This window comes from Arachis ipaensis, chromosome B4 (genome assembly GCF_059453495.1).
Source record: "Arachis ipaensis isolate K30076 ecotype BB chromosome B4, ASM5945349v1, whole genome shotgun sequence".
Lineage (NCBI taxonomy): Eukaryota > Viridiplantae > Streptophyta > Magnoliopsida > Fabales > Fabaceae > Arachis > Arachis ipaensis.
Genome location: NC_142439.1, coordinates 103,436,345 through 103,459,758, shown reverse-complemented (window position 1 = coordinate 103,459,758; position 23,414 = coordinate 103,436,345). Strand labels below are relative to the sequence as shown.

The window sequence follows — 23,414 nt, the reverse complement described above, 5'->3', positions numbered from 1 at the left end:
CTCATGAATCTCTAGAATTCATTCTTAAAAATTCTGAAGAACACATTTTTTTAATTTTTTTTCGAAAATAAAAATAAAAAAACTTAAACATAAAATAAAATTACCCAATCTAAGCAACAAGATGAACCGTCAGTTGTCCAAACTCGAACAATCCCCGGCAACGGTGCCAAAAACTTGGTGCACGGAAATCGTGATTCACACTTTTCACAACTCCGCACAACTAACCAGCAAGTGCACTGGGTCGTCCAAGTAATACACCTTACGTGAGTAAGGGTCGATCCCACGGAAATTGTCGGCTTGAAGCAAGCTATGGTCATCTTGTAAATCTCAGTCAGGCGGATTCAAATGGTTATGAGGTTTTGATAATTAAAAGATAAATAAAACATAAAATAAAATAAAGTTACTTATGTAATTCATTGGTGGGAATTTCAGAAAAGTGTCTAGAGATGCTTTGTTGCTTCTGAACCTCTGCTTTCCTATTGCCTTCTTCCAACCATGCGTGCTCCCTTCCATGGCAAGCTGTAAGATCCTCTCAGTGAAAATGGTCCTCTACGGTTTCTGCACGGCTAATCAACTGTCGGATTTCTCGTCTCGGGTGAAAAATACCAGGTACAGCTACCGCATGGCTAATCATCTGTCGGTTCTCGATAGCGTCAGAATAGAATCCATTGATTCTTTTGCACACTGTCACTGCACCCAACATTCACAGGTTTGAAGCTCGTCACAGTCATCCCTTCCCGGATCCTACTCAGAATACCACAGACAAGGTTTAGACTTTCCGGATCCCAAGAATGCTGCCAATGATTCTAGCCTATACCACGAAGATACTAATCTCACGGACTTGGTCCGTGTATTAGATATCCAAGAGAATATACTCCAGCTGTCGTCCAATGACTACGTTGAACATCATTTAGACCGTTTTGTGGTTGTCAGGCACGCGGATCTTGGCTAAGCGAGTAACAAAGATTGGGTGATTGTCACGGGTCACCCCTTCATTCTGACTTAACGGAATTAAGTACAAGAGTATATCTTGGAGAAGAAGTAGGCATGAATTGAAAGAAAAACAATAGTACTTGCATTAATTCATGAAGAACAGCAGAGCTCCACACCTTAATCTATGTGGTGTAGAAACTCCACCGTAGAAAATACATAAGTGAAAAGATGTCTAGGCATGGCCGTGAGGCCAGCCTCCAAACGTGAACAATGGTCTATGATAGCCTAAGACTGTCTAAGCTCTGAATACAATAGTAAAAAGTACTATTTATATTAAACTAGTAACTTGGGTTTACAGAAAATGAATAACTAAGTACAGATAGTGCAGAAATCTACTTTCGGGGCCCACTTGGTGTGTTCTTGGGCTGAGCATTGAAGCTTTCATGTGCATAGGCTGTTTCTGGAGTTAAACGCCAGCTTTGGTGCCAGTTTGCGCGTTTAACTCCAATTCTAGTGCCAGTTTGGGCATTTTACACCAAGATATTTTAGGCTGGCTTTGGACGCCAGTTTGGGACATCAAATCTCGGGCAAAGTATGGACTATTATATATTGTTGAAAAGCCCAGGATGTCTACTTTCCAACTCAATTAAGAGAATACCAATTGGACTTCTATAGCTCCAGAAAATCCACTTCGAGTGAAGGAGGGTAAGAATCCAACAACATATGCAGTCCTTTTTCAGCCTCTAAATCAGATTTTTGCTTAGGTCCCTCAATTTCAGCCAGAAAATACCTGAAATCACAGAAAAACACACAAACTCATAGTAAAGTCCAGAAATATGATTTTTGCATAGAAACTAATAAATATATAATAAAAAGTAACTAAAATATACTAAAAACTATGTAAAAACAATGCCAAAAATGGTATAAATTATCCGCTCATCATGCCCCATGTCGGAGGATGACACCACGCTCGCTAACATCTCCCCAAGTTTCTCTGTACTGCTCAGGGGACTTTGCATCAGTTTTCCACCTCCGCAGAACGATCTTATCGGGTATATCCTTTAGGTGCTCTGCCTTCATGATGAAGAACATGTGCTTGCATGGATAACCATGCTTCTTCCAGAAATTACATTGGCAACTTAACTTCCAAGATGACCGACCGAAGGACGACATTATATGCACATCAGGTTCTTCGAACTCCTCCAGGGTGTATACCATTGTATTCATGATCCTCCTTTTGCTAATCAGGATCAACGCACCAACCCCATCGATCTCCTTCTTAACATCACCAAACACTTCTCTGGTGTACACTGAAGCGGCATATCGTTCAATACTTCTGAGGCATGTTGTCATAATCGGAACCGAGTTTATGGATTGAAACTGGAGCAGCATCTCCTTATTCTGATACTCACGAGCAACCATCTCTAAGCACTGCACCAGCTCCAAAATTGTGTGGGTGGACTTCGAAAACTTGTTCACATATGCGTTAATTCCTTCACAGTAGGATGTAGTCTGGTAGCCCGCGCAGAACTTGTCACGCAGATAAGCACTTGTCTACATCTCCTTTTTATCATATATCTGGCATGACCACTGCTTCTCACGAAGGCCATACTCATCGGCGGCCTGCTCCCATTCCGATTCAAAGTCCTCTGTCGCCATATTCGCGTACAACCATCTCCTGAACAACCCACGTAAATCAACATCCTTCACATTTGATGTGCCATTCTTCTCCACATGCCATGCACACAAACGATGCATCGACTCGGGGAGGACTTCAGAAACTGATTTTATCATAGCTTTGTCCCCGTCAGTCACCACTACGGATGGATTCTTACCACACATGGTCTCCATCAAATTCTCCAGCATCCACCGATAGGATGCCAGACTTTCATCAAGCAACAACCCGAACCCGAATATAGTGGTCTGCTTATGATTGTTTGATCCAGAAAAAATCACAACCGGTCTCTTGTATTTATTTTTCTTGTAGGTTGAATCGAATGCCAATACATCTCCAAAGTATTGGTAATCAACTCTGCTAGATCCGTCCGCCCAAATCAGATTCATGAGCCTGTTGTCACTAGTCACATTATATTTTGCGATTGCCATGGGGTCTGATTCGGCTTTTCCCTCTAGATACACTAATGCAGAATTTGCATCGCCATCAGCTATTTTAATACGCCGCTATTTGTCAGCATAGTTATAGACATCCTTCTTCAGGAACCCCAACAACGAATAGCCACCGGCCATACCAGTCATGTACCCTACAATCTTAGACGTTGCAATACCATGTGCTTGCATCCCAACTATCTGACTCTTTGCAACTTTCGTTAACCCACGATGATTGTCAATCAAGTGCACCATTCCTGCCGGTGTCAGCTCATGATTGTGTTCTGTAACTAACTTCCTAACCTTCCAATACTTATCGTTTTTGTCTAAATAAACCGATAACATTGCCTTGCAGTTAGTTCTTGTCTCCGGTTTGTGTACCCTCGTTCTGTCAATCCTGTCGTAGTGTTTATGTTCCCTCAAGCCTTCATTGTTACAAAAAAAAACCTATACCTTACCAGATTCCCCTCACAATCTTTTTCAGAGTCACCCTTTCATACCCCGAATCCATGCAGGTTTCCAAACCCCCGATAGAACTCATATGCATTATCAATGTTGTCCCACCTTCTTCAGGATGTCATCCACACTCAGTCCGCGCGAGGTCTTCCAACTCAGAAATTTCATCCTCGTACGCATCACCTTCACTCCCTCCACAATCAGCATCCTCCTCACTCAGAGTCACCTCCATTGAAATACTTTACCTAATTAATTATTATATACCTCAAGGAATTTCCCACACAATGAAAATTGAACCTAACACACAGCCTTACGACAAAAACAAAACATCACTAAGCAATCAATCACCTCTTCCAAACACAGCCTTAGAACAAAACAACATAACTTTCACTATAAGCATTGATGACAAAATTTATTTCCAAAACATCAAAAAAAGTTTCGACAAGGTTTAAAATTTGAGCATTCGTGACAACAACTTTGACTCCTGAAACAAAACAAAAAACAGCATACCAACATCCAGAGTTTCACCACTGATCACAAAGAAACTGATTTCCGAAAGAAAATAACCCCAACAAAAATAGCAGAACAGCATTCACAGTATGAACGCTGATCACAAAAAAATTGACTTCCGAAACAAAATAAACACTCAACAAAACACTCTTGTTGAGATTTTTTTTCTGTTAGAGGAAGAAACCATTCGGCATACAAGAAACCAATGATCACCAATATCCAGCAATAATCTCCCAGACAACAGTAAATACAAAAAAACAATCTAGCAAGTAATCAAGAACAGGACCTAAATAGATAATTCAACGAATTACTTCGCACCGCCCTAACAACTTAGCAAATTACATCATCATCATCCCAACAATTTAGCAAAGTTTCAACTTAACAACTTCACGCACAGAAAATCACAACATAAGCAAAAAAAATTAAAATGAACCGACTAACAACGACAAAAGAACAACTAGCAAATCCACAAGTTCCCGAAAATAGTCGTAATTAACCAGAAGATACTAATGCCAGTGGAATCATGATGCTAACGTATTAACTTTTCTGCAAACATGCTATTTGTGCAGCTAAAATTTCCTAATTCCTAAAATCCAATTATTCTAATTTCACATGCAATCAACTTACTAAGTTTCCAAAAGCTAGCAATTATAAAGTCATCCAGTGACATGGTTAAACCACTTCATCATGCATGTCGAGTGTAGTAAAATTAAAACAAAATAAGAGATTTCACAGCTTAACATCAGCGTCATACAGAAGAGAACATATCTTCAGTATACTTCAATTCAGTCTATTGAAAATATCCAACATACTACTGATTCAAAAACTTACTTATTGTAATAGAACTCAGAAGTTGTAGAGTTTGAAGCAGAGTATTCGCCTTGTCTAGGTGTATTGTCTGGTGGCGGGCGTTGGGGAACTCACTCAGGCGACAAAAGACAGCAGTTTGACGGCCAGGTGTAGCTCTCGGTTAGGTCCCAGCGTTGCCAGGCGATAGAGAGGCGTGGCAACCGGACGATCGGGAATGCGAACTCGAACGACAAACAGCGACTGAATGTCACCGGCGAAGATGGACACGACGCCGACCTCTGAATGAAGACGCGAACGTGAACGGCAAACAGACGGTGGCTACAGCGCGCCTGAGAAGACAACGACGACGGAGGCCGAGCTCCAAGTAGCAGCTGTGATCAGTGACGGCGAAGACGGGTTGAAGACTTCGATCTCCAGGGAAGCTACATATACATAACACCAGCGAACTTCGAACTCGACGAAAGCTTCGGCTAGGGTTTCAATTTGATACTAATTTGATTTGCTTCATACAGGGGGGTCGGGGTGACTTCACAAGTGACGGAGGGTGTGGGAGAAGCTGACGGGTTGGGTCCTCTTCTTTTTTTTGTTTTGGGTATAATATTTCCCCTAGACCCATTCAATTTTTTCACCTAACTGAGGCCCGAGCATAAAAAACAAAAAAACCAATTACATTACATTATATTTAATCTCCAATTAATTAGCTTACTGTTACTTCTAATCTATTTGATTAGAAACCTCGATTCCCGCACCCCTACTGAATTGTGGGACCCTCTGCTGCACCAGCTGCCTTCGACTGCAACACCTGCAGAAGCAATGAATGTTTTAACGGGACACGTGTTCCCACTACGTTGAGACATGCAAGATCCACACCTATTGAAAAATCTTTCTTTTAGCACAGTAACAGCTCCCCTCATTTTATTACGTTTTAAACTAGCAATTGGATAAAGGGACCTCTTTATCATGCCTTTAAAGATGTGAGAGATGATTTTGTATTTTTTTTTAATGTAAAAGACGAATTTATCTTTACAAAAAAAATTAAGGATCTATTTATTTTTTATTCTCATTTTTCAAAGAAATATTTTTCTAAAAATAAAATTAGAAATTATTTCATTTTAAAAACAAATAATGTTAATAGTTTCAATAATATTTAATCTTTTAATATAAATTATTTTTTATAAGATTCAAATAGTTAATTTAAGTTCCCATAATCTTTATAATTGTTATATATAAAATTTGAAAAAAAAAAAAACAATTAAAGATAATGTGGTAAAATGTCCTCTGCAGTTTGCACTCTGTGCATTGCGTCTCCGTCCAGTTGCTGTGTCAAACACTCAATTCTCAAATCCACTGTCATATCACACTCACCTCATCGGAGTCATTAGAAGCTCATAAGTGCTCCCAACTTCATCTTCATATTTCTCGTTGAGCATTCCAATCAACACGGATGACGCTTCAACTTGCATTGCCGCCGTCACAGCTGCCCAGGCCCTACAGCTGTCCGCCGCTCCTCCGCCTCTCTTCTACCACTCCCACTGGCCGCTGGTGGTCAGCGGTTGGTGATTCTCCTCCTCGTTCGTTGTCCTTCTCCTCCATCCCGCCAAGTCTCCATCTTCACACTCATCTCTCCGAGGTTAGCTTCTTTCTTTCTACTTGATTAGTCTTGCACTTACGAAATCATTCTTTTCTATGTTAATTATCAAATAAGAATTACCTTTCAGTCTTAATAGTAGCATAGAGTAGGTTCATATTAAAATCAGTTTGGTTCCTCTAAGTTTAGGGTTCACCCTCTCATGAACTTGAAGCCTAAGGCTCACATAACCTGTTCTTTACTGTGATCTTTTGAACTTCTGAGTTCTGATTGGGGTTCTAAATTGTAAAAAAATCGAGCATTTTGAGATGAAAACCGTATATGATACTGTTCCACTTCTCAATTTTTTAAAGAGAAACCCCAATTTAGTTGCTAACAGTTTTCAGCTGGACAATTGTCCTAGTCATGCAATTTGCGGTACGAAAGCCCTAGGGGTATGAACATTACAAATTCACCTTTCATTATTGCCTTTCCAAACAAGTTTCTCCCTTACCATTGGAAAAAGAATTTAATTTTGATGCATTATTGTAAAGCCATGTCAGAAAAGGTAACTATCTATATGAATGGTTATCCAAAAGAATGGATATAATAGACGTGTAAAATATTTTACATTATCCGTAGTGCATCAAAATTAAACTTCAAAAAAAGGTGAAAATGTTAGTCCTCCTTGTGTATGTACAGCTTTTGTCGAAGATTTGTATGCTTAGGAATTTCAAGTATAATAAAAATATAGTGACGAGATTGTTTAACATCGAATTGTCAGGGGCCAAATCAGGGTGTTTGTAATTTCAATTCTTTCTCTCTCTCCATGCTCAGTCTACTCTTTGTATCAACATCTGCATTTTGTAGGGGTGCTCTTTCATCCAAGCTGCTTGGACCCGAAGATCTCGAAGTGAAGCTGCAAAGAAACCTAACAGGAAATCATGGAAGCAGAGGACAGATATGTACATGAGACCGTTCTTACTAAACGTTTTCTTTTCAAAAAGATTCATTCACGCTAAGGTGATGCACCGAGGGACAAGCAAAGTGATCTCTGTCGCTACCACAAACGCCAAGGATCTTCGAAACTCTCTCCCCTCCCTGACAGATCACAATGCTTGTAGAGTCGTTGGAAGGCTTATTGCCGAGCGATCAAAGGAGGCTGATGTGTATGCATTGGCTTATGAACCAAGAAACAATGAAAGGATTGAAGGTAAACTGGGTATTGTTATCGATACCATTAAAGAAAATGGAGTAATTTTTGTTTGAGTTCATTCCCTATCAATATATATATTGGTCAGAACTTCAGATGTAGCCACCTTAAATGAATATTCTAATTTACAAAAGACCATGCTGTGTATATTGTTTCCTTAGCTAGTTGAATTACTAGTGTTATTTCTCTGAGTTCTGCTGACGAGTGTTTTCGAAACACTTAGATTTTACAAATAGTTTGTAGTCACTAGTCTCAAGCCATTGACTTCTAGAATGGAAGGCTGGGTGTTTGCTTATTTACATTTGTCTCAAACTTTAGGAGACGATAGGAATGAAGGTTGGGGACAGAAACAAGAGGCTTCAAGGGGAAATGCCCATTGCTGGTAGCATTTCATAATTTTATTGGCATCATGTCTTTTAGAATGATGAATATTAACACAGATATATTAGGTGTGATTCTTCATTCTTGTGCAGATTTACATAGGAGTGCTTGTGGTATGGTTTGAATTAGTTTTAACTTTTAAAGGAAAAATCAATCCAATTAGAAGTATATACATTGTTGTGGTTTGAATTGGACCGGTTTGATTTTATTTTTAAGTGCAATCTAATCCCATCCTATTGCTATTTGGATTATCAGTTTCTTCCTTTCTTCTAAAGAAATAAAATTTTACGATTTTATTATTAGAAAATATAAGTAATTTTAAGTTAATAAAATATATATCATTTTACATTCACAAAATGTTTACTATATAATAATAATAAGATAGACACATTTCATAAAAATTACAAAATCAAAAGTAATTAATTTTTTACGTTACTACTTTACCATTTTTCTCACTTTAAATTAAAGGATCTAAATTCAATAGAATTAAAAACACTTTCATCAACACAAAAAAAAGACTTGAAATTAATACATCAGCAAGAGATTAGGTTTTCAATATTAGTACAAAATAATTCAATTAATCAAAATCGTTTTTAACATACCTCATCCCCATTAAAAAAAATCATAGTGAAGTTCATAATTATGGGTCAAATATTTTCAGAATGCTTTGAATTTATCATCAAACATCAAAGTCATTCTCTATCTACTTATTACATCAAAATTTCCATCATGCAAACAACTTCTGGTGCTATTTACACACAACGGCCACAGTTTCAGTGAAGGATCAACACACAACAATTTAACAGGCCATGACTCATGTTTCATACACAATCCCCCATTTAAGGGAAACAAAAGAAAAAAAAAAAGCAAAAAGCTAGTGTTTAAACCTTCATGTAAAACTTATTTTGATGCCAGTATCAGTAAAACAAACAAGCAAGATTTTCATCTGCCAGTTGAAGCCAGCAAATAACTTGGCCGAAGCGACATTACAAGAAGACGGGGAAGTTTTGCTCTCCGGAAGCATAAGAAATTATACTTCTTTTCAGCGGTGGTATATAGTTTGCGCCATGGAAGGCGGCAGCTCGAAGTATATTAAAAGGTCCGAAATCAACTGAGTAAGCTTTCTGGAAGCTTTCAAGGATCGCCATCATGGAAATATTTGCTGGTTTCCTCTCCGCTTCATACTTCTTTAGCAAATTCACCTGCACAGCAAGCATGCAGAAAGAAGAAAGAATCATACTAGTTACATGCCATTCCATTCCATATCCCTGGCAAAGTCCCACACAAGGGTGTAAAGGCGCCAGAAAGCAATCCCAACTTCAAAATTTATATAGCAAGGCGCGTTTGGTTTACGTTTTCATTTTCTGTTTTGATTTCCAGTGTTTTCTGTTTTTATAATTTTGTGAAGGAAACAGCAAGTGAAAACAGAAAATAGGATTTGTTGTTTTCACTCTTTTCTCTTTTAACTTCACAAAATCCAGAAAAATAAAAAAAAAAAATATTGAAAATAAAATCAGAAAATGAAAATGCAAAGCAAGCGCACCCTTGATCCTTGATCTCTCCAATGACACTACTTTAGGAAGATACCTCATCCTCCAACCTTCAAACTCTTTCAAATTAAATCAGAACATACATATTACAAGGGATGCTGAGTTCACAAAGAGTGACAAATAGAATATGTAAGTATCTAACTTCACATATATGTATCGATAAGCTCATTGTAAACAATAAATACCTCTCCGATGTCAGTGCCTAAAGCAATGCCCTCTGCAATAATTCTTGAAAGAGAATATGCATCTCCGAAACCCAAATTGACTCCTTGACCAGCAAGAGGATGGACAGTGTGGGCTGCATCTCCAATAAGAACAACACGTTTCGAAGCATAGGAGTTGGCATGGCGTAAAGACAAAGGAAACACCATCCTATCAGAGGCTAACTTGGTTATTTTTGGTGGAACTTCAAAGGATTCATTGGCTGATACTGTTGTATCCATTTGAAACCAAGAGAACACATCTCGGGTTCCAGATAAGCTTGAAGTAGGATGAGGACCATATCCATAATCTAAAGCGGAATTCACATCCTTCAAAAATTCTTCCTCAGTAATTGATTTGCGCTGGTTTGATTCTGTTGGGCTCATGGTCCAAACAATATTGCTGAACTTATCACCGATGGGTAAAAGTGCAATTGGTCCTGTAGGTAGAAACCGCTGCCATGCACATCGATTTTCAGAAGGATGCTCTACTGTGCAGATGATTGCATTCTGAGAATAGTTCCATCCAGTTGTTTTGAATCCTGCCAATTCTCTAACACGTGATTTTCCTCCGTCGGCCCCAACCTTCAAGACAATCATGTTTAATCAGATATCAATTGTTGCATATAAAATTGCAATAATCAGATAGCTTCTAACTGGTTACCAGAATGTAAATTACCATTGTTTTGCCAACTATTTATCACAATGCAATTATAACAAATTCATAATCAAAAGTTTAATTACCACCAACTTTGCATATATGCTATTGCCATCACTAAGTTGCAGCCTTGCACATTGACCTTGAGCAGATGATGATTCTCTGCTGCTCATATTCTCCCTCACTACAGACATGCTGCTTCGGTTCAAAGTCATTGAATTTAACCTCAATGGATATATTGTTCTCTTGAAATCAGAATCCTGCCAAAAATTAGTAGTTTGCAATACAATTAAGTATCATGCCTTAGAATAACAAAGTTTTCTACTGACATAAGGAATAATCTTGACAGAAGAACCTTGGAAGCAGAAAAAACATAGCTAGCTAGATTTAGTGATTTAGTTGTGATGGATCTGAACCTACACGTAAATTGATGACTTAGACTTACAAGAAATTTCTGAGCATCCAAAGATATCATACAAAACCTCTCTTCATTTTTATACCAGTGTTGATGGCAATTTGGATAATTTATAACATCTAACGAGAAAGAAGATTAAAGAAGAGGAGGATTAAAAATCCTCCTAATAGCTTCCAACTGTGAACAATGTAAAGAATTTCCAACAGAAAACACAGTTCATGCAGTTAAAATGCAAAAAATATACTATAGATCACAAAATGAAATAAAATAAAATATTCTGATATTCTACCTGTATGCATGACAATAAGGCACTATGGAGAACTTTATTCTCTGCTACACACCTGAATGATCAAGTTTAAGGTATTAATAATATGATAGCTGTTCTCAAAAAGAGGCTCTCTTCAATGTCACATATGTTCACACTTTTACCCAAGAAAGTCTTTATTTACATCTCTCGCATTGTATCTAGCATACCCCAGCCCAGTATAATCCCAGACCTGCCAAAGGATACAAAATAATCTATGAAATTTTGAACAATTCAAACAAAAATAACATCCTTATGGTTATAATGCCTTGAGTTTAGCAACAAAAAAGGAACTTGGCAAGTGAAACTAGGAGCTTGGAAAAATGAACAAACTATCAAAGGACAACTGATATATAAGTGCACAAATTCCAAGCACCAGCATCTGGGAATACCTGCATTTTGTCAAAATATGCATGTCTATTTTGCTCAACATATTTCCAAGCACCAGCATCTGGGAAAATAGATCAACTAATAAGGGTCATTATCTACATAAACAATATGTTTCCTCTTTTTGTAACATTCTTGAAAATAAGTTTACAGTATGTTGGAATCTCTGTTTTATCTCAAACAATGGTGTAGACAAACTTCTGTTCAAATCATAGTTTAAAAGTTTCCAAATAGGAAACAAAACATGGTATTAGAGTCCTGGGAGTGATTCTATTCTGTTAGCAGTTATTGGCTCAATTTTTAAAAAGCAATGGTGCCTATTTTCACATAAACCAGGAATAAGAGAATGGTTGACCACTTCTGTTTGTTCTACTCATGGCAGTTCCAAGGGAGATGCAATTTCAAGCACGTACAAATAGCTTAGCATCCATTCCGTAATCTTGAATTTCCCCCCCCCCCCCCTTTTTTGCTCTTTTCTATACTTCTTATTCCCTCTTTAATATTTGTACTTCTCCCGTTTTCTCTTTTTTTTTGGGCATTTTATATCCATAAAAGAAAATTGATCATTTGAAATTGATAGCATACCACGGTAGTAGTGAAAAACAAACGTAAAAGCTGGATACCTTTCATAAAAGATATAGTTGCTGGAGTTACTGTACTGACTCTTGGATCAGGGGGATCTTCCTTCTTAATGCTCAAGCTACCACTGAGAGCAGGACTACTATCAATAATTGCAACACTCAACTGCTTAGTCATTGGCATACTTGCTGGAAGAACAACACATTTAGGAGAATAATTAGCCAAATTAGAAGTATAACTATTTGCCTTCAATTATATCCTGGTCTATTGTCATGAATAATCTCTCCCAAAGCTTTAAGCAACTGGAAAGACACACATGAATGTTTTACATCTAACGCATCCCCTTAACTTCTATTTTAGAAGAACGGAGACCATAAACTATTTCTTCTAAAATTTTTAAGCCACTTGATAGCAGCATATGGTTGATTCAATATCTATCAATTATTTTTTCCAGCTTCTTCAACCACAGCTCTTTTCCTATCAAAAATCAAAGAAAAGACAAAAGAAAAATGCGGAGGAAGAATAGTATTAGTGTATTAGCTACCCAAGAAAGATGCCAAAGCCATGCCAACCATGCCTCCTCCTACAATAGCAATATCATATTGTTGAATACTATTGCTTGTGGTGTTCTCCTTCTTCTCATTCTCCTACAAATTTTCAAACCACATCAATTGGGGAAATATAAAAACAAAGAATAACAAATAAAGTAAATATTCATAATCATAGATGGGATATAAACCAAGAGTTATTATTATTATTATTATTATTATCCACTTACATTGAGAATTTCAGCAACATTGGAACCAGGAACTTTGACAACCCCGGTACAAAGGGACTTGCTTGGAATTTTCAACGCAAAGAAATTTGAAACACTCTTCTTCACCAGTCTATTAACGCAGCAAACACATTCAATTAGACCCATAATAATTAGTAACATAGAAAGAGGGAGAAAATGGAAACACACTCTTTCTAACATACTTTAAAGTTCAAAGAAAAGTGAATAAATTTGAACCAAAAATGTGCAAGAAAGAAATGTAATTTATGCTACTGAAAGATGAGAAATGATGAAAAGCAACTTCACCTGTTCATCTTTGTGATCGTTTTCTTCAAAGTGGGAGGAAAAGAGAGAGCTTAGAGCCTAGAAATAAGAAAGCACCAAATGGTTCGTCGTGTCTGCTGCCTAACGTTGCCACGCTGCATCGCCCATTTATTTTGAGATCTTATTAAGGAGAAGATTTTTTATGTTGGTTCAGCAAGTACTACAAATTGAACCGAACCGAACCGTTCAAATTATCGGTACCCATAGATCCAACCATTTAATCAATGATATAATCAGAATAACTAAATTATAATTAAAATTAAACAATCTTAATTGCATAAAATAAATCCAAATTCCAAATAGAAATTTCAATTACCAAATATAAAAAACAAATAATAAAGCTAACATAAAATTATATTATGAATCGCAATCAATAAAATTCAACATGCCTTGCACAAAATTTAAAAAGCAAACCGAATTCGGGCAACAACGGGTCATCTATGTTATCAACAATTTAATCAAATTGATAAACAATCAGCAACAACAGCAGCGATACCATATTGATAGCAGCAGCAACATTAGCACTTAAATAATAAGTTAATAACACATTGGTCAATAATAAAAATGTAAACATAAGTAGCCAAAAAAACGGCAGAGGCAGGGCGGCAGAGCAGACCGGAGGATAGGAGGAGCCGGTGTAAGCAAAGAGAAAGGAGGTCGCGGCGGAGAAGAAGGACATGCAGAGAGGGTAGTAGGTGACTGGCTGAGTGGTGTGGTGAAGGAAAGTAGGGAACTGGAGGTTGGGAGAACTCGGGTTTCATTTTGTCAAGAGGAACATAGTTGTCAGAACTTAACTGATGCTCGAATCGGTTAAACTACTGGTTCAACTGGTTCATTGGTTGAACCGGTGACTCGATCCCACGTAAATAAAAAATATAAAATAGTCAAAAACTTAATATTAAAATTTGAATTAGTCAGCCTCAATAGTCACTTAATTTGCCAATGAGTAATAGCTCAAATGGCATAGTCTCCCCATACTCAATTAAGAGGTTGCGGGTTAGAGTCTCCTATCTTTGGTAAAAAAAAAAAATAGTCACTTAATTTAACAACAATCAAGTCTCAATTAGTCAGTACTACTACAATAGTATCTTAATTTTTTTTTTTTTTGGTGACTAAACACTACAATAGTATCTTAATTTAAAACACGAGTAACAATTCATGAATTATATCCAAGGAATAATTCAACAATTCAGAAATTCAGCAATGCAGAAATTCAGCAATTCATAAACTAATTCAAAACTGATTCAAAACCAATCCAAAACCAATTCAACTAATTCAGCAATTCAAAACTAATTCAACACTTCAATTCAACCACTGCCATATTTATTTCTAATCAGCTCATAAAACCTATCAACAATAAAATTCACAGCAATAACACAAGAAATTTCAGCAATTCTGCAAATTCAGAAATTCAGCAATTTATAAACTAATTCATAACTGATTCAAAACCATTCCAAAACCAATTCAACTAATTCAGCAATTCAAAACTAATTCAACATTTCAATTCAACCCTGCCATAATTATTTCTAATCAGCTCATAAACCAATCAACAATAAAATTCAGAGCAATACAAGAAATTTCACGGGAAAAAAAAACTGAAAAACAAGTAAATGCTCACGGCAGGGAAGAGAGTGGAGCAGCGGGGCAGTGGAGCACTCCAGGGAACAGCGCAAGGCTGCAGGAAGCTCAGCTCGAGACAGAGACCGAGACGCGAGCGAGACACAGGCAGCCGGAGGCGGAGACGCGAGATGCGAGCGGAGGAGAGCTAGTGGATCCGGCGTGAGGCGCGGCGACGGAGGTGAGCATGCGGTGGGGCCATGGCGGTGAACCGAGGTGACAGATACAGCTGGGGTTGGCTGCCGTTTTGGAAGGAGGGTTCAGCCATTCGGTTCTTCAAGAGGCCAGGAAGGACGACGTCACGAAGAATGGGGGAGAGTAGCAAGGTGAAACTGAAGCGTGAAGGAGACAAGGATGGGGGAGAGTCTCTGAACTCGAGACGGAGTAGGCGAGTACAGCTAGGGTTTCAACTTTCAATATGGGGCTGGGGTTATTTTTTTTTAATTTGAACCGGTCCGGGTTTTAAAAACCGAGCGGTTCTCCGATTTTCCACTAAACTGGCCGATTCAAATTGGTTTCGCCGGTTGTATCTTGTATGCATGACCCGGACCAATCTCATGGCCGATTCACCAGTTTTGTGGTTCGATGTTCCGTCCGATTTCAACAATTATGAGAGAAATGTCAGGCGAATCCGAATTTATTTTTCTGAAGGTTTAATTATTCTGTTGGTCAATTAAAAAGAAAAAAAGTATAGGAACCTAATTAAAAATTTCGTGAAACTATAAGAATCAACAGAATAATTAAACTTTTTTTTGACCCTCAATCAACCCACAATGTTTAAATGTGTGAGTTAAAATCAAAGTTCTGAAAATCGGACTGGTCATTAAACAGTTCTAATTACTAGTTTATTGGTTCAACTAGTTCAATTGTGATTCAACCGAAAAAATCGTTTAATAATAAACACTTTATTCTATAAAAATTCAATTAATAGAACAACTGGTTCTAATAACTTTTCTACTGCATTTTTTTCTTACAAAGCTCAAATTCTTTTTTTTTTTTACCTTTTCAATGGATTGTATATCTAAATGCCAGATTGAAATCCTTAATATTTAATTACAAAAACTTTTCCTAACAAACAGATGAGCGGAAATTGTTGTGTCGGTATAGAATTTCTCAATTGAAATCTCATTGCAAGTATAGTTCTAAACCAAAAAATAATTCCTTAATCGAAAATTTGTTTGTCACAAGAACAAACCCCAATAAAAATAAACTGAAATATTTAAACATCGGGTCGTCTCTCAAGGAATTGCAGGGAAGTATTCTTGTTATTGGCTATGGGTTGTATATTTTGGGGTTTTTGAATTAGAAACAAGAAATGTAAATTGCAAAAGAAATAAATTAACAACTATGAAAGCTCTTGGCAAGGTATGAGAACTAGAAGTCCTATCCTTGTTATCATCATCAATTGTTACAAGAATTGTTCATTGCTCCACTTAGTTAACCTCTAACTATGAAGGAAAGTCAAGTGGATATCAATTTGAGACCACAAGTCCTAGTCAAATCCTAAGGAAAGACTAGCTTTAGTGATATTCAAATCGACTAGCAACTTTCAATTATCAATCAACAAGAGAGTTTGATAACTCAAGCGTCACCAATTACTCAACTTAAGCCACGAGGAGAAAAATCTATTCTAACGTCCTTCCAAGCATTTTGTCAAACACTTGGAAGGCATAAAAAGAAGGTAAAATAAGATTGCAAGAAATGTAAATTTATAACTACCAATTGCAAGGAAGTTAACAACAACAAAGCAAATCAACAATAAAAGAAATCAAACATAAATTGCATTAAAGGAAAATAAAAGGAACAAGAGTGCATCAACAACAAAGTAAACAAATACAAAGAGTAAAATACTAAACTAGGAAAGCAAAGGTAAAGGAACAAGAAATTAGAAAGGAAAAGTAAATCAAAGCATGAATTAAACCTAGATCTAAAGAATTCGAATCTACTCCTAACCTAATTCTAGAGAGAAGAGAGAGCTTCTCTCTCTAGAAACTAACTAAAGCATGATCAAAAACTACACTATGTGCTCCCCCTCCCCCCTTGCTCAAGCTTGAATTCTGCATGTAATAGGCTCAGAAATGAGTTGGATTTAGGCATGGAAAACTCATAAATCACCCCCCAGCATTTTCACTTTAATGATGTCACGTGCGAGCTACGACGCGTACGCATGGGTCACGCGTACGCGTCGATTGGCATTTTAATTTCCACGCATACGCGTCATGTCACGCGTACGTGTCGCCATGCGACTTCATTTTCCATGCGTGCGCGTCGATGCATGCACTCCAAATCCTTGATTTTCCATGAGTTCTCCACTTTGCATGCTTTTCTCTTCACTCCTTTGATCCATTCCTAGCCTTTCCATCCTGAATTCACTAACAAACACATCAAGGCATCTAGTGGAATCAAAGGTGATTTAAAATTGGCAATTAAGGGCCTAAAATCATGTTTTTACACTTAAGCACAAATTAGGAGAAAATCATAAAACCATGCTATTTCATTGAATAAATGTGGAAAAATGTGATAAAATCCCCTAAATTAAGCACAAGATAAACCCTAAAAATGGGGTTTATCAACCTCCCCACACTTAAACCAAGCATGTCCTCATGCTAGAATCAAGAAAGAAACAAAGGGTATCAATATTTATTCAATGTAAACTAATTAAATGCAACCTATCTACATGCAATCTATCTAAATAAATGCAATTACTTGGTCAAAATAAATCAATTTCCAAGAGAACATATATAAGCATAGGGATAAAACAATCAAATCAAATCCACAATTGAATTAAGTTATTAAAGATTTTTACAAACTTGTAAGAAAATATGATCATAGGTGGAGACATGTAATTGAGCAATCGAACCCTCACCGGATGTGTATCCGCTCTAGTTGCTCAAGTGTTTGGGGTTGATTCACTCAATTTTCCCCTAATCATGATTTCAAAGATTTATTTTTCATCTAACAATCAACAATTATTTCAGAGTAAATAGCCGTTTCTAACCATGAAAGATTCGGATGCTGACAAAATTGACTATGAAAAATTAAAACTAAAATTATACCCATATAAGATAAGTTTTGTTTGACAAAAATGACCAATAATTAATTTTTTATTAATAATTCCATAAATATCCTCTCTTTTCCTCTTCCTTCCTCTTCTTCCTTTCATCACCATCTTTGTCCTCTTCCTCCTTACTATCATGCTTTTCATCAATTAAACTCAACCTGAATTTCTTCACATCTTCCACAGTAATGCTGCTAAACAACCCAACATCAACAACATCAAACACCATGTAATACCCACGTGACTTGAGAATTGAGATTCCCGGGATCATCATACAGCATAGCAAACCCAGACAGATAAGTCCCCATGCCGAATCCACCACCGCTGCGCCTTTTTAGAATCTTCGCCTCAGCCTCCCTCATCAACTGCCTCACGTTCCCATTTCCTGGGTCCCACAAGTACCCCAAGCTCGCGCTCAGATCCAATGATCCCATTTGGATGCAATCAATGCCATCAACAGCTGAAATCTCACCAACGTTCTTCACTCCCTCAACGGACTCAACCTGGCTCATAATCAACATCTCTTCTTGGTAACTACCAAGGTAACCTTCATCTATGTCGTAATCGGAAGCCTGGACGACGGAGTGAGCCGAGCCACGGATCCCGATGGGAAGGAACCGGCAGAACGACACGATGTCGATGGCGGATTCTGTGGAATCGATCATTAGAAACATGATCCCCTGTGGGCCTAAGTCAAGGGATTTCTTATCCCAAGTGGTGGAGCTCTCAGGAACACGAAGGATTGCGGCAGTGCCGGTGGCTGCGAAAGCGGGAGACAGGGGAGCACGTCGGAGATTCCGCCGTGGCTGTGCTCCATGTTGATGGCAACGAAGTCGTAGCCTACAAGTCGGCGATTTCGGCAAGCATTGGGAAGAAGGCAAAGAAGAAGAGATCATAGAGTGTGTCGTCATTTTGGAAGCGTGACCTGAGATTTTTGGGAAGACATGCGGCAGTTGTGTTTATGACAGAGAAAGATGAGATGGCAGAGGAGATATCGCCGATGTAGGATTTAGGAATACACGGAGTGTCGGGTTTGGTGGTGGTGAGGGTTTTGAGGGGTTTGGGTTTGAATGCAGAATATGAATATGAAGGGATGAAGATTGAATGAGGCTTTGGGTTTGGGAGAAGAGAGGAGAGGAATGCAGTGGTTGTTGGCAAGATGCAGATATTTGGGAAATGTGAGAATAGAGTAGATCTGGTGGAACAATGAATTTACAGTGGAGTTAGTAATGGTTATAGAAGGAAGTTGAAGAAGGAAGGGGAAAAAGGAGGGTATTTATGGAATTACAAACAAAAATTTAACTATTGGTTATTTTTGTCGTATAAAACTTATCTTGTATGGGTATAACTTTAGTTTTAATTTTTCATGGTCAGATTTGTCAGCATATGAATCTTTCATGGTCAGAAATGGCTATTTACTCATTATTTCATGCATGCATATAAATATCATGAGGTCTTTCCACAAGGTTGTAATGGGGCTAGGGTCAAGGTAGGGTTATATATATGGTTAAGTGGACTAGAATTTGAATATTTGATTAACCTAAATTTCCCACCTAACCTATATAACAACATATACAATTAAGTGCTAACCTAACTACCCATTCTTCACTTTTTCACATACTCATGCATTCTCTTTTTTTTTATCACACATATGCATTGATTCTTATTGAGCCTTACTTTGGGGCATTTTGTCCCCTTTTTATTTCTTTTTTTTTTCTTTTTCTTTTCTTTATATATATATATATATATATATATATATATATATATATATATATTATCTTTCTTTTGTTTTTCTCTTTTTCTTTTTGATGTAATAATGTAAAAAGGTATCAATGCATATGGTCTAAACATTTGATACATGAGTATGTACCCAATTCCCAATATTTTCAACAACATACAAAAATACCCTTTTATCTCAATCAATGTCCCAAGTTTCCCCACACTTGAATGATACACACACTCACTAGCCTAAGCTAATTAAAGATCCAAATTAAGGACATTTATTGTTTTTCGCTTTAAGGCTTGTAATGTACTAAATTAAAGAACAAAGTGGTTTAATCGTAGGCTCAAAGTTAGCTAACAAAGGTTGATAAAAAGTAGGCTATTTGGGTAAGTGAGCTAAATAAAATAATGACCTCAATCATATAAATGCATGTATACACGGAATAATGGACATAAAGAATCAAACAAATCAAAGATTACAATCATAGAAAGAGAATAATGCACACAAGAAGGAAAATAAGTGGTTATAAGATGTAACCACGCAATTAGGCTCAAATCTCACATGCTTGTATTCTTAGCTCAAAAACATGATCCACAATGTATAGTTCATGCAAGTTCAATGAAAAGTTTTTACTCAAATCAATTGGGATGTCCTATAGATAAAATCCTTGGAAAATATCATGATTTTTACTAAGTTTAATATATACATATATTTGCAACTAAAAATCCTAAAAGACCTAAAAAATGAAATGCAATGCAAAAGTGTTGGGATTAGAAACTTGTCACCCAAAAATGCCGACTGGTCAGACGACCTCCCCACACTTAAAAGTTTGCACCGTCCTCGGTGCATTCAAAGATGAGCAAAGGGGTCCGGCGACTCTCCGAGTTGCTACCTTCAACTGGTAGGTCAATCGGTTGCTGCATGTTCTTTTTACCGCTTCCATACATACAACAAAACATCCTGAAAATAGAAAACAGGATAAGAAGATAAGTAAATGCAAGAGCAAGGAAGCCCAAATTATTGGAATGAGGTAAATCACTAGAATGGAGTGAGTGAATCAGTGTGACATTGAAGAGAAGAGTGTGTGAGTTCTAAATTGCATGCGGGTTAGAACACATGCACACTAGCATAAGAAGCTTTGTCACAATTTACACGAAAAAAGCATGCACTTCACTCATTCTAGTGTGCTTGAAATACTTCAAAAGACTTGTAGGTTAAGATAACCAAACAAGTAGTGAAGAAGCATAAAAGCACTCAAGCAATTAATCAGGCAATTGTGAAATTGGATAATGCACGGACATTGGTTGATGTGTAAGTAACTTTAATGAACGAAATGGGATATGAACTTATACATCAATCAATGACACATTTTGACAAGAATAAAAACAAAAAAATCAAACAAAGAAGAAGAAGAAACACATAATGGTACAAAATTACTTAGAAGATAATGAACTTACATTCGTTCAACTAAAAAAAGAAAGAAATAAGGAAAAAAGAAGAACAAAAAAATGCAGCATTAGATGAAACATTTTTTTGTATTTGCAGCAAATTTGAGTGTAACACGAAAATATTTGGGTGTATTGTTTAAGAATTTTCTATATATATGTGCTTATAAGTATGTATAATTCAAAACTCTTCCTCTTCCTCCTCCTCATCTTCTGCTGCTTCTTCTTATTTCATATTCTCATCATTCTTCTTGGGAGGAAAAAATCAAACAAAGAAGAAAAAAAATACTTAAGTTGCAAAATCAATAGAAAGAGAAGGACGAAAAAAAATGCAGTAACAACAACAGTAATAAAAAAATGACAATGAAGATGAAACACGCGAAGAAAAATAAGGAGAAACGTAAAGAAGAAGGAGAAAAAGAGGAGGAACGCGAAGAAAAAACGACGGTTGTAGTTTTGATCGAGGAAGAAGAAGAAGCGTCTTTCATAATGGTGAGTGGACGCATTATAAAAACTGTTGAGTAGCGCGCGTATTAACCCGTTCGAATGGGTGAGCATCCTTTTGTGTTGGGTTTGGCCCAACTTATATAACTTGTAAGTCAAAAAGACTTATATATGTAATAGATCTATTTTTAAAATATTTGGCTGTTGCAGAACTAATTCCTTTGATATCTTGACATACAACTCGATATCTTTTTTAATTGGAATCTAGTTATTTGGAATATTTAGTTCTTATTGGCTTTTATTACTTGATTGGGAATAATTAACAAAATATTACAAAGTGAAATATATATATATATAATATTTGTAACGTTTTAGAATCTTAAAAAAATAGTATTTCTTTATTTAATATTTAGAGCTTATTTTTGAAAAAAAAATAACTTATTAGAATACTTTTGTTTTCCCATTTTAAAAAAATTTCAGATTCTTACATGAAAGTTACCTATCTTCTTGCACATATATAATTTGAAAACCTCGTATTTAGCAATCTTACAACATAATCATAATAAAATATTAAGACTCGGAAATATTGATACTATATTAGTTAAAACAAAAAAAGAAGTAAAAGATGGAAGTTTCGATTTTACATCTGAATGCATAAAAATTTTGAAAATCAACTTTAACTTTGATGTGATATTTTTTTAATATATAATTTATAATTATTTAAACTCAACAATATATTTTAGTTAAAAAAAAGTTTTCTTAACAGTATTTTAAGGGATAAGTATTATTTTGGTCCCTAACGTTGAGGGTCAGAATCGAAACCGTCCCCAACGCAATTTTTTATTTAGAATCATCCTTAACATTTTTTTTCGTATTAAAATCGTTCTTTTTAATAAAATTTTTTATTTTATTACTGAATTACCCTATCTTAATAAAAAATTATAAAATTAAAAAAAAAAAGAAAAGGACCCGATGGGGAGGGGAGAAAGGAAAGGGGAAAGGACGCACCGGAGGGAAGGGGAGGAGGAAAAGGGAAAGGGAGGGGGAAAGGGGGAAAGAGAAGGGGGGAGCCTCGGCGGCCGTCGTCATGAATCTCAGTGTCGTCGCCACCATGTTTGGGTCCTTCTTCACTACTGAGCACGAGCCAGCGAGAGAGGAGATCCGAGAAAGAGAGAGAGTACCGGTGGAGGAGAGGAGGCCGCTGCCATAGCCGCCGCCACCATCGCGACACTTGCATTGTCGCCGGTCCGCCCACAAGCCGCCGCCAGAACTGCGAACAGAGAAAGACTCCGTTCATGCATGCTTTTGCCGCCGTGGAGTGTGTCGCCGAGAAGGGGAGCCCGATGCGAGGAGGGCGGCACGCGAAGGAAAGAAAGAGAGGGATCAGAGGCTGAGCTGGCCAAATGTTCAGGTGCTACTCGTCGTAAGGACCTACTTAACTCTAGACTCAGATTTCATAAGAAAATGTTATTATAAGCCTTTATCAGTTTAATCATGAATAAACTATTATTCATGGATTAACGTTTAGTTGCTCGCAAGGTTAGTTTCTTTAAAGTCATAATGTAGGAAAACACAACGCAATGGAAAATAACATATATAAACATATATACAAATATACACATGAGTTAAGTTTAAGGATACGTGCCGTCTATCAAAAGCCGCATATCATACCAAGTTATATGTACAGATACAAAAGAAGAAGTCAGTCCCAACACTCACATGGGTTTCCTAAACTGGAATCGAACGACTAAGATGTCCTACCCCTCTAAAAGTACTACAAAAGCGAGGAAAAAGTAATACTATTGATCATTAAAAGGAGTAAAAAGTTAACTAGGTCAAGCTCCGGAATGGCCTTCAGCTAGCTAGAGTGAATACATATGACATGTCAGGGTCGAAACTGGGCAATGAACCGAAACCCGAAACTCAACGGACTCCTCTGCCGAACCCATCTGGGGAGGG

At 37.0% G+C, this 23,414-nt stretch overlaps 2 protein-coding genes and 2 pseudogenes across 3 annotated transcripts; 1 reads left to right on the top strand and 3 right to left on the bottom strand.

The window, feature by feature from the left end:
- Positions 1-1,872: 1,872 nt before the first annotated feature.
- Positions 1,873-3,727, bottom strand: LOC148568625 (protein FAR1-RELATED SEQUENCE 5-like; annotated as a pseudogene).
- Positions 3,728-6,078: 2,351 nt separating this feature from the next.
- Positions 6,079-7,796, top strand: LOC107639528 (uncharacterized). The gene is made up of 2 exons (XM_016343061.3): positions 6,079-6,445; positions 7,253-7,796. The coding sequence occupies exons 1-2, from the start codon at positions 6,260-6,262 to the stop codon at positions 7,649-7,651; spliced, it is 585 nt and encodes a 194-aa protein (XP_016198547.1). The 5' UTR covers positions 6,079-6,259; the 3' UTR covers positions 7,652-7,796.
- An 834-nt stretch (positions 7,797-8,630) lies between these two features.
- Positions 8,631-15,218, bottom strand: LOC107639529 (uncharacterized). Of its 2 annotated transcripts, none has more exons than XM_088484205.1 (11): positions 14,787-15,218; positions 13,151-13,328; positions 12,848-12,956; positions 12,614-12,716; positions 12,114-12,257; positions 11,496-11,554; positions 11,229-11,296; positions 11,089-11,140; positions 10,471-10,644; positions 9,712-10,311; positions 8,631-9,178 (listed from the first exon to the last, which is right to left on the bottom strand). In XM_088484205.1, exons 2-11 carry the CDS (start codon positions 13,156-13,158, stop codon positions 8,963-8,965), a joined length of 1,533 nt encoding a protein of 510 aa, XP_088340331.1. In that variant the 5' UTR covers positions 13,159-13,328; positions 14,787-15,218; the 3' UTR covers positions 8,631-8,962. The 2 variants fall into 2 exon arrangements, with proteins under 2 accessions (XP_088340331.1, XP_088340332.1); XM_088484206.1 differs by having other exon boundaries at positions 13,151-13,263; positions 14,787-15,193.
- Positions 15,219-17,892: 2,674 nt separating this feature from the next.
- Positions 17,893-22,756, bottom strand: LOC107636738 (uncharacterized; annotated as a pseudogene).
- Positions 22,757-23,414: the final 658 nt, after the last annotated feature.

Bases quoted from the DNA above. Each gene is read 5' to 3' on its own strand.
- LOC107639529 (XM_088484205.1), bottom strand. The intron at 12,717-12,847 runs GTAAGTGGATAA...GAAAATTTGTAG, and splicing joins ATGTTGCTGAAATTCTCAAT to GAGAATGAGAAGAAGGAGAA. The intron at 11,555-12,113 runs GTATCCAGCTTT...CTATTTTCCCAG, and splicing joins AACTATATCTTTTATGAAAG to ATGCTGGTGCTTGGAAATAT.
- LOC107639528 (XM_016343061.3), top strand. From the start codon at position 6,260: ATGACGCTTCAACTTGCATTGCCGCCGTCACAGCTGCCCAGGCCCTAC. The intron at 6,446-7,252 runs GTTAGCTTCTTT...TGCATTTTGTAG, and splicing joins TTCACACTCATCTCTCCGAG to GGGTGCTCTTTCATCCAAGC.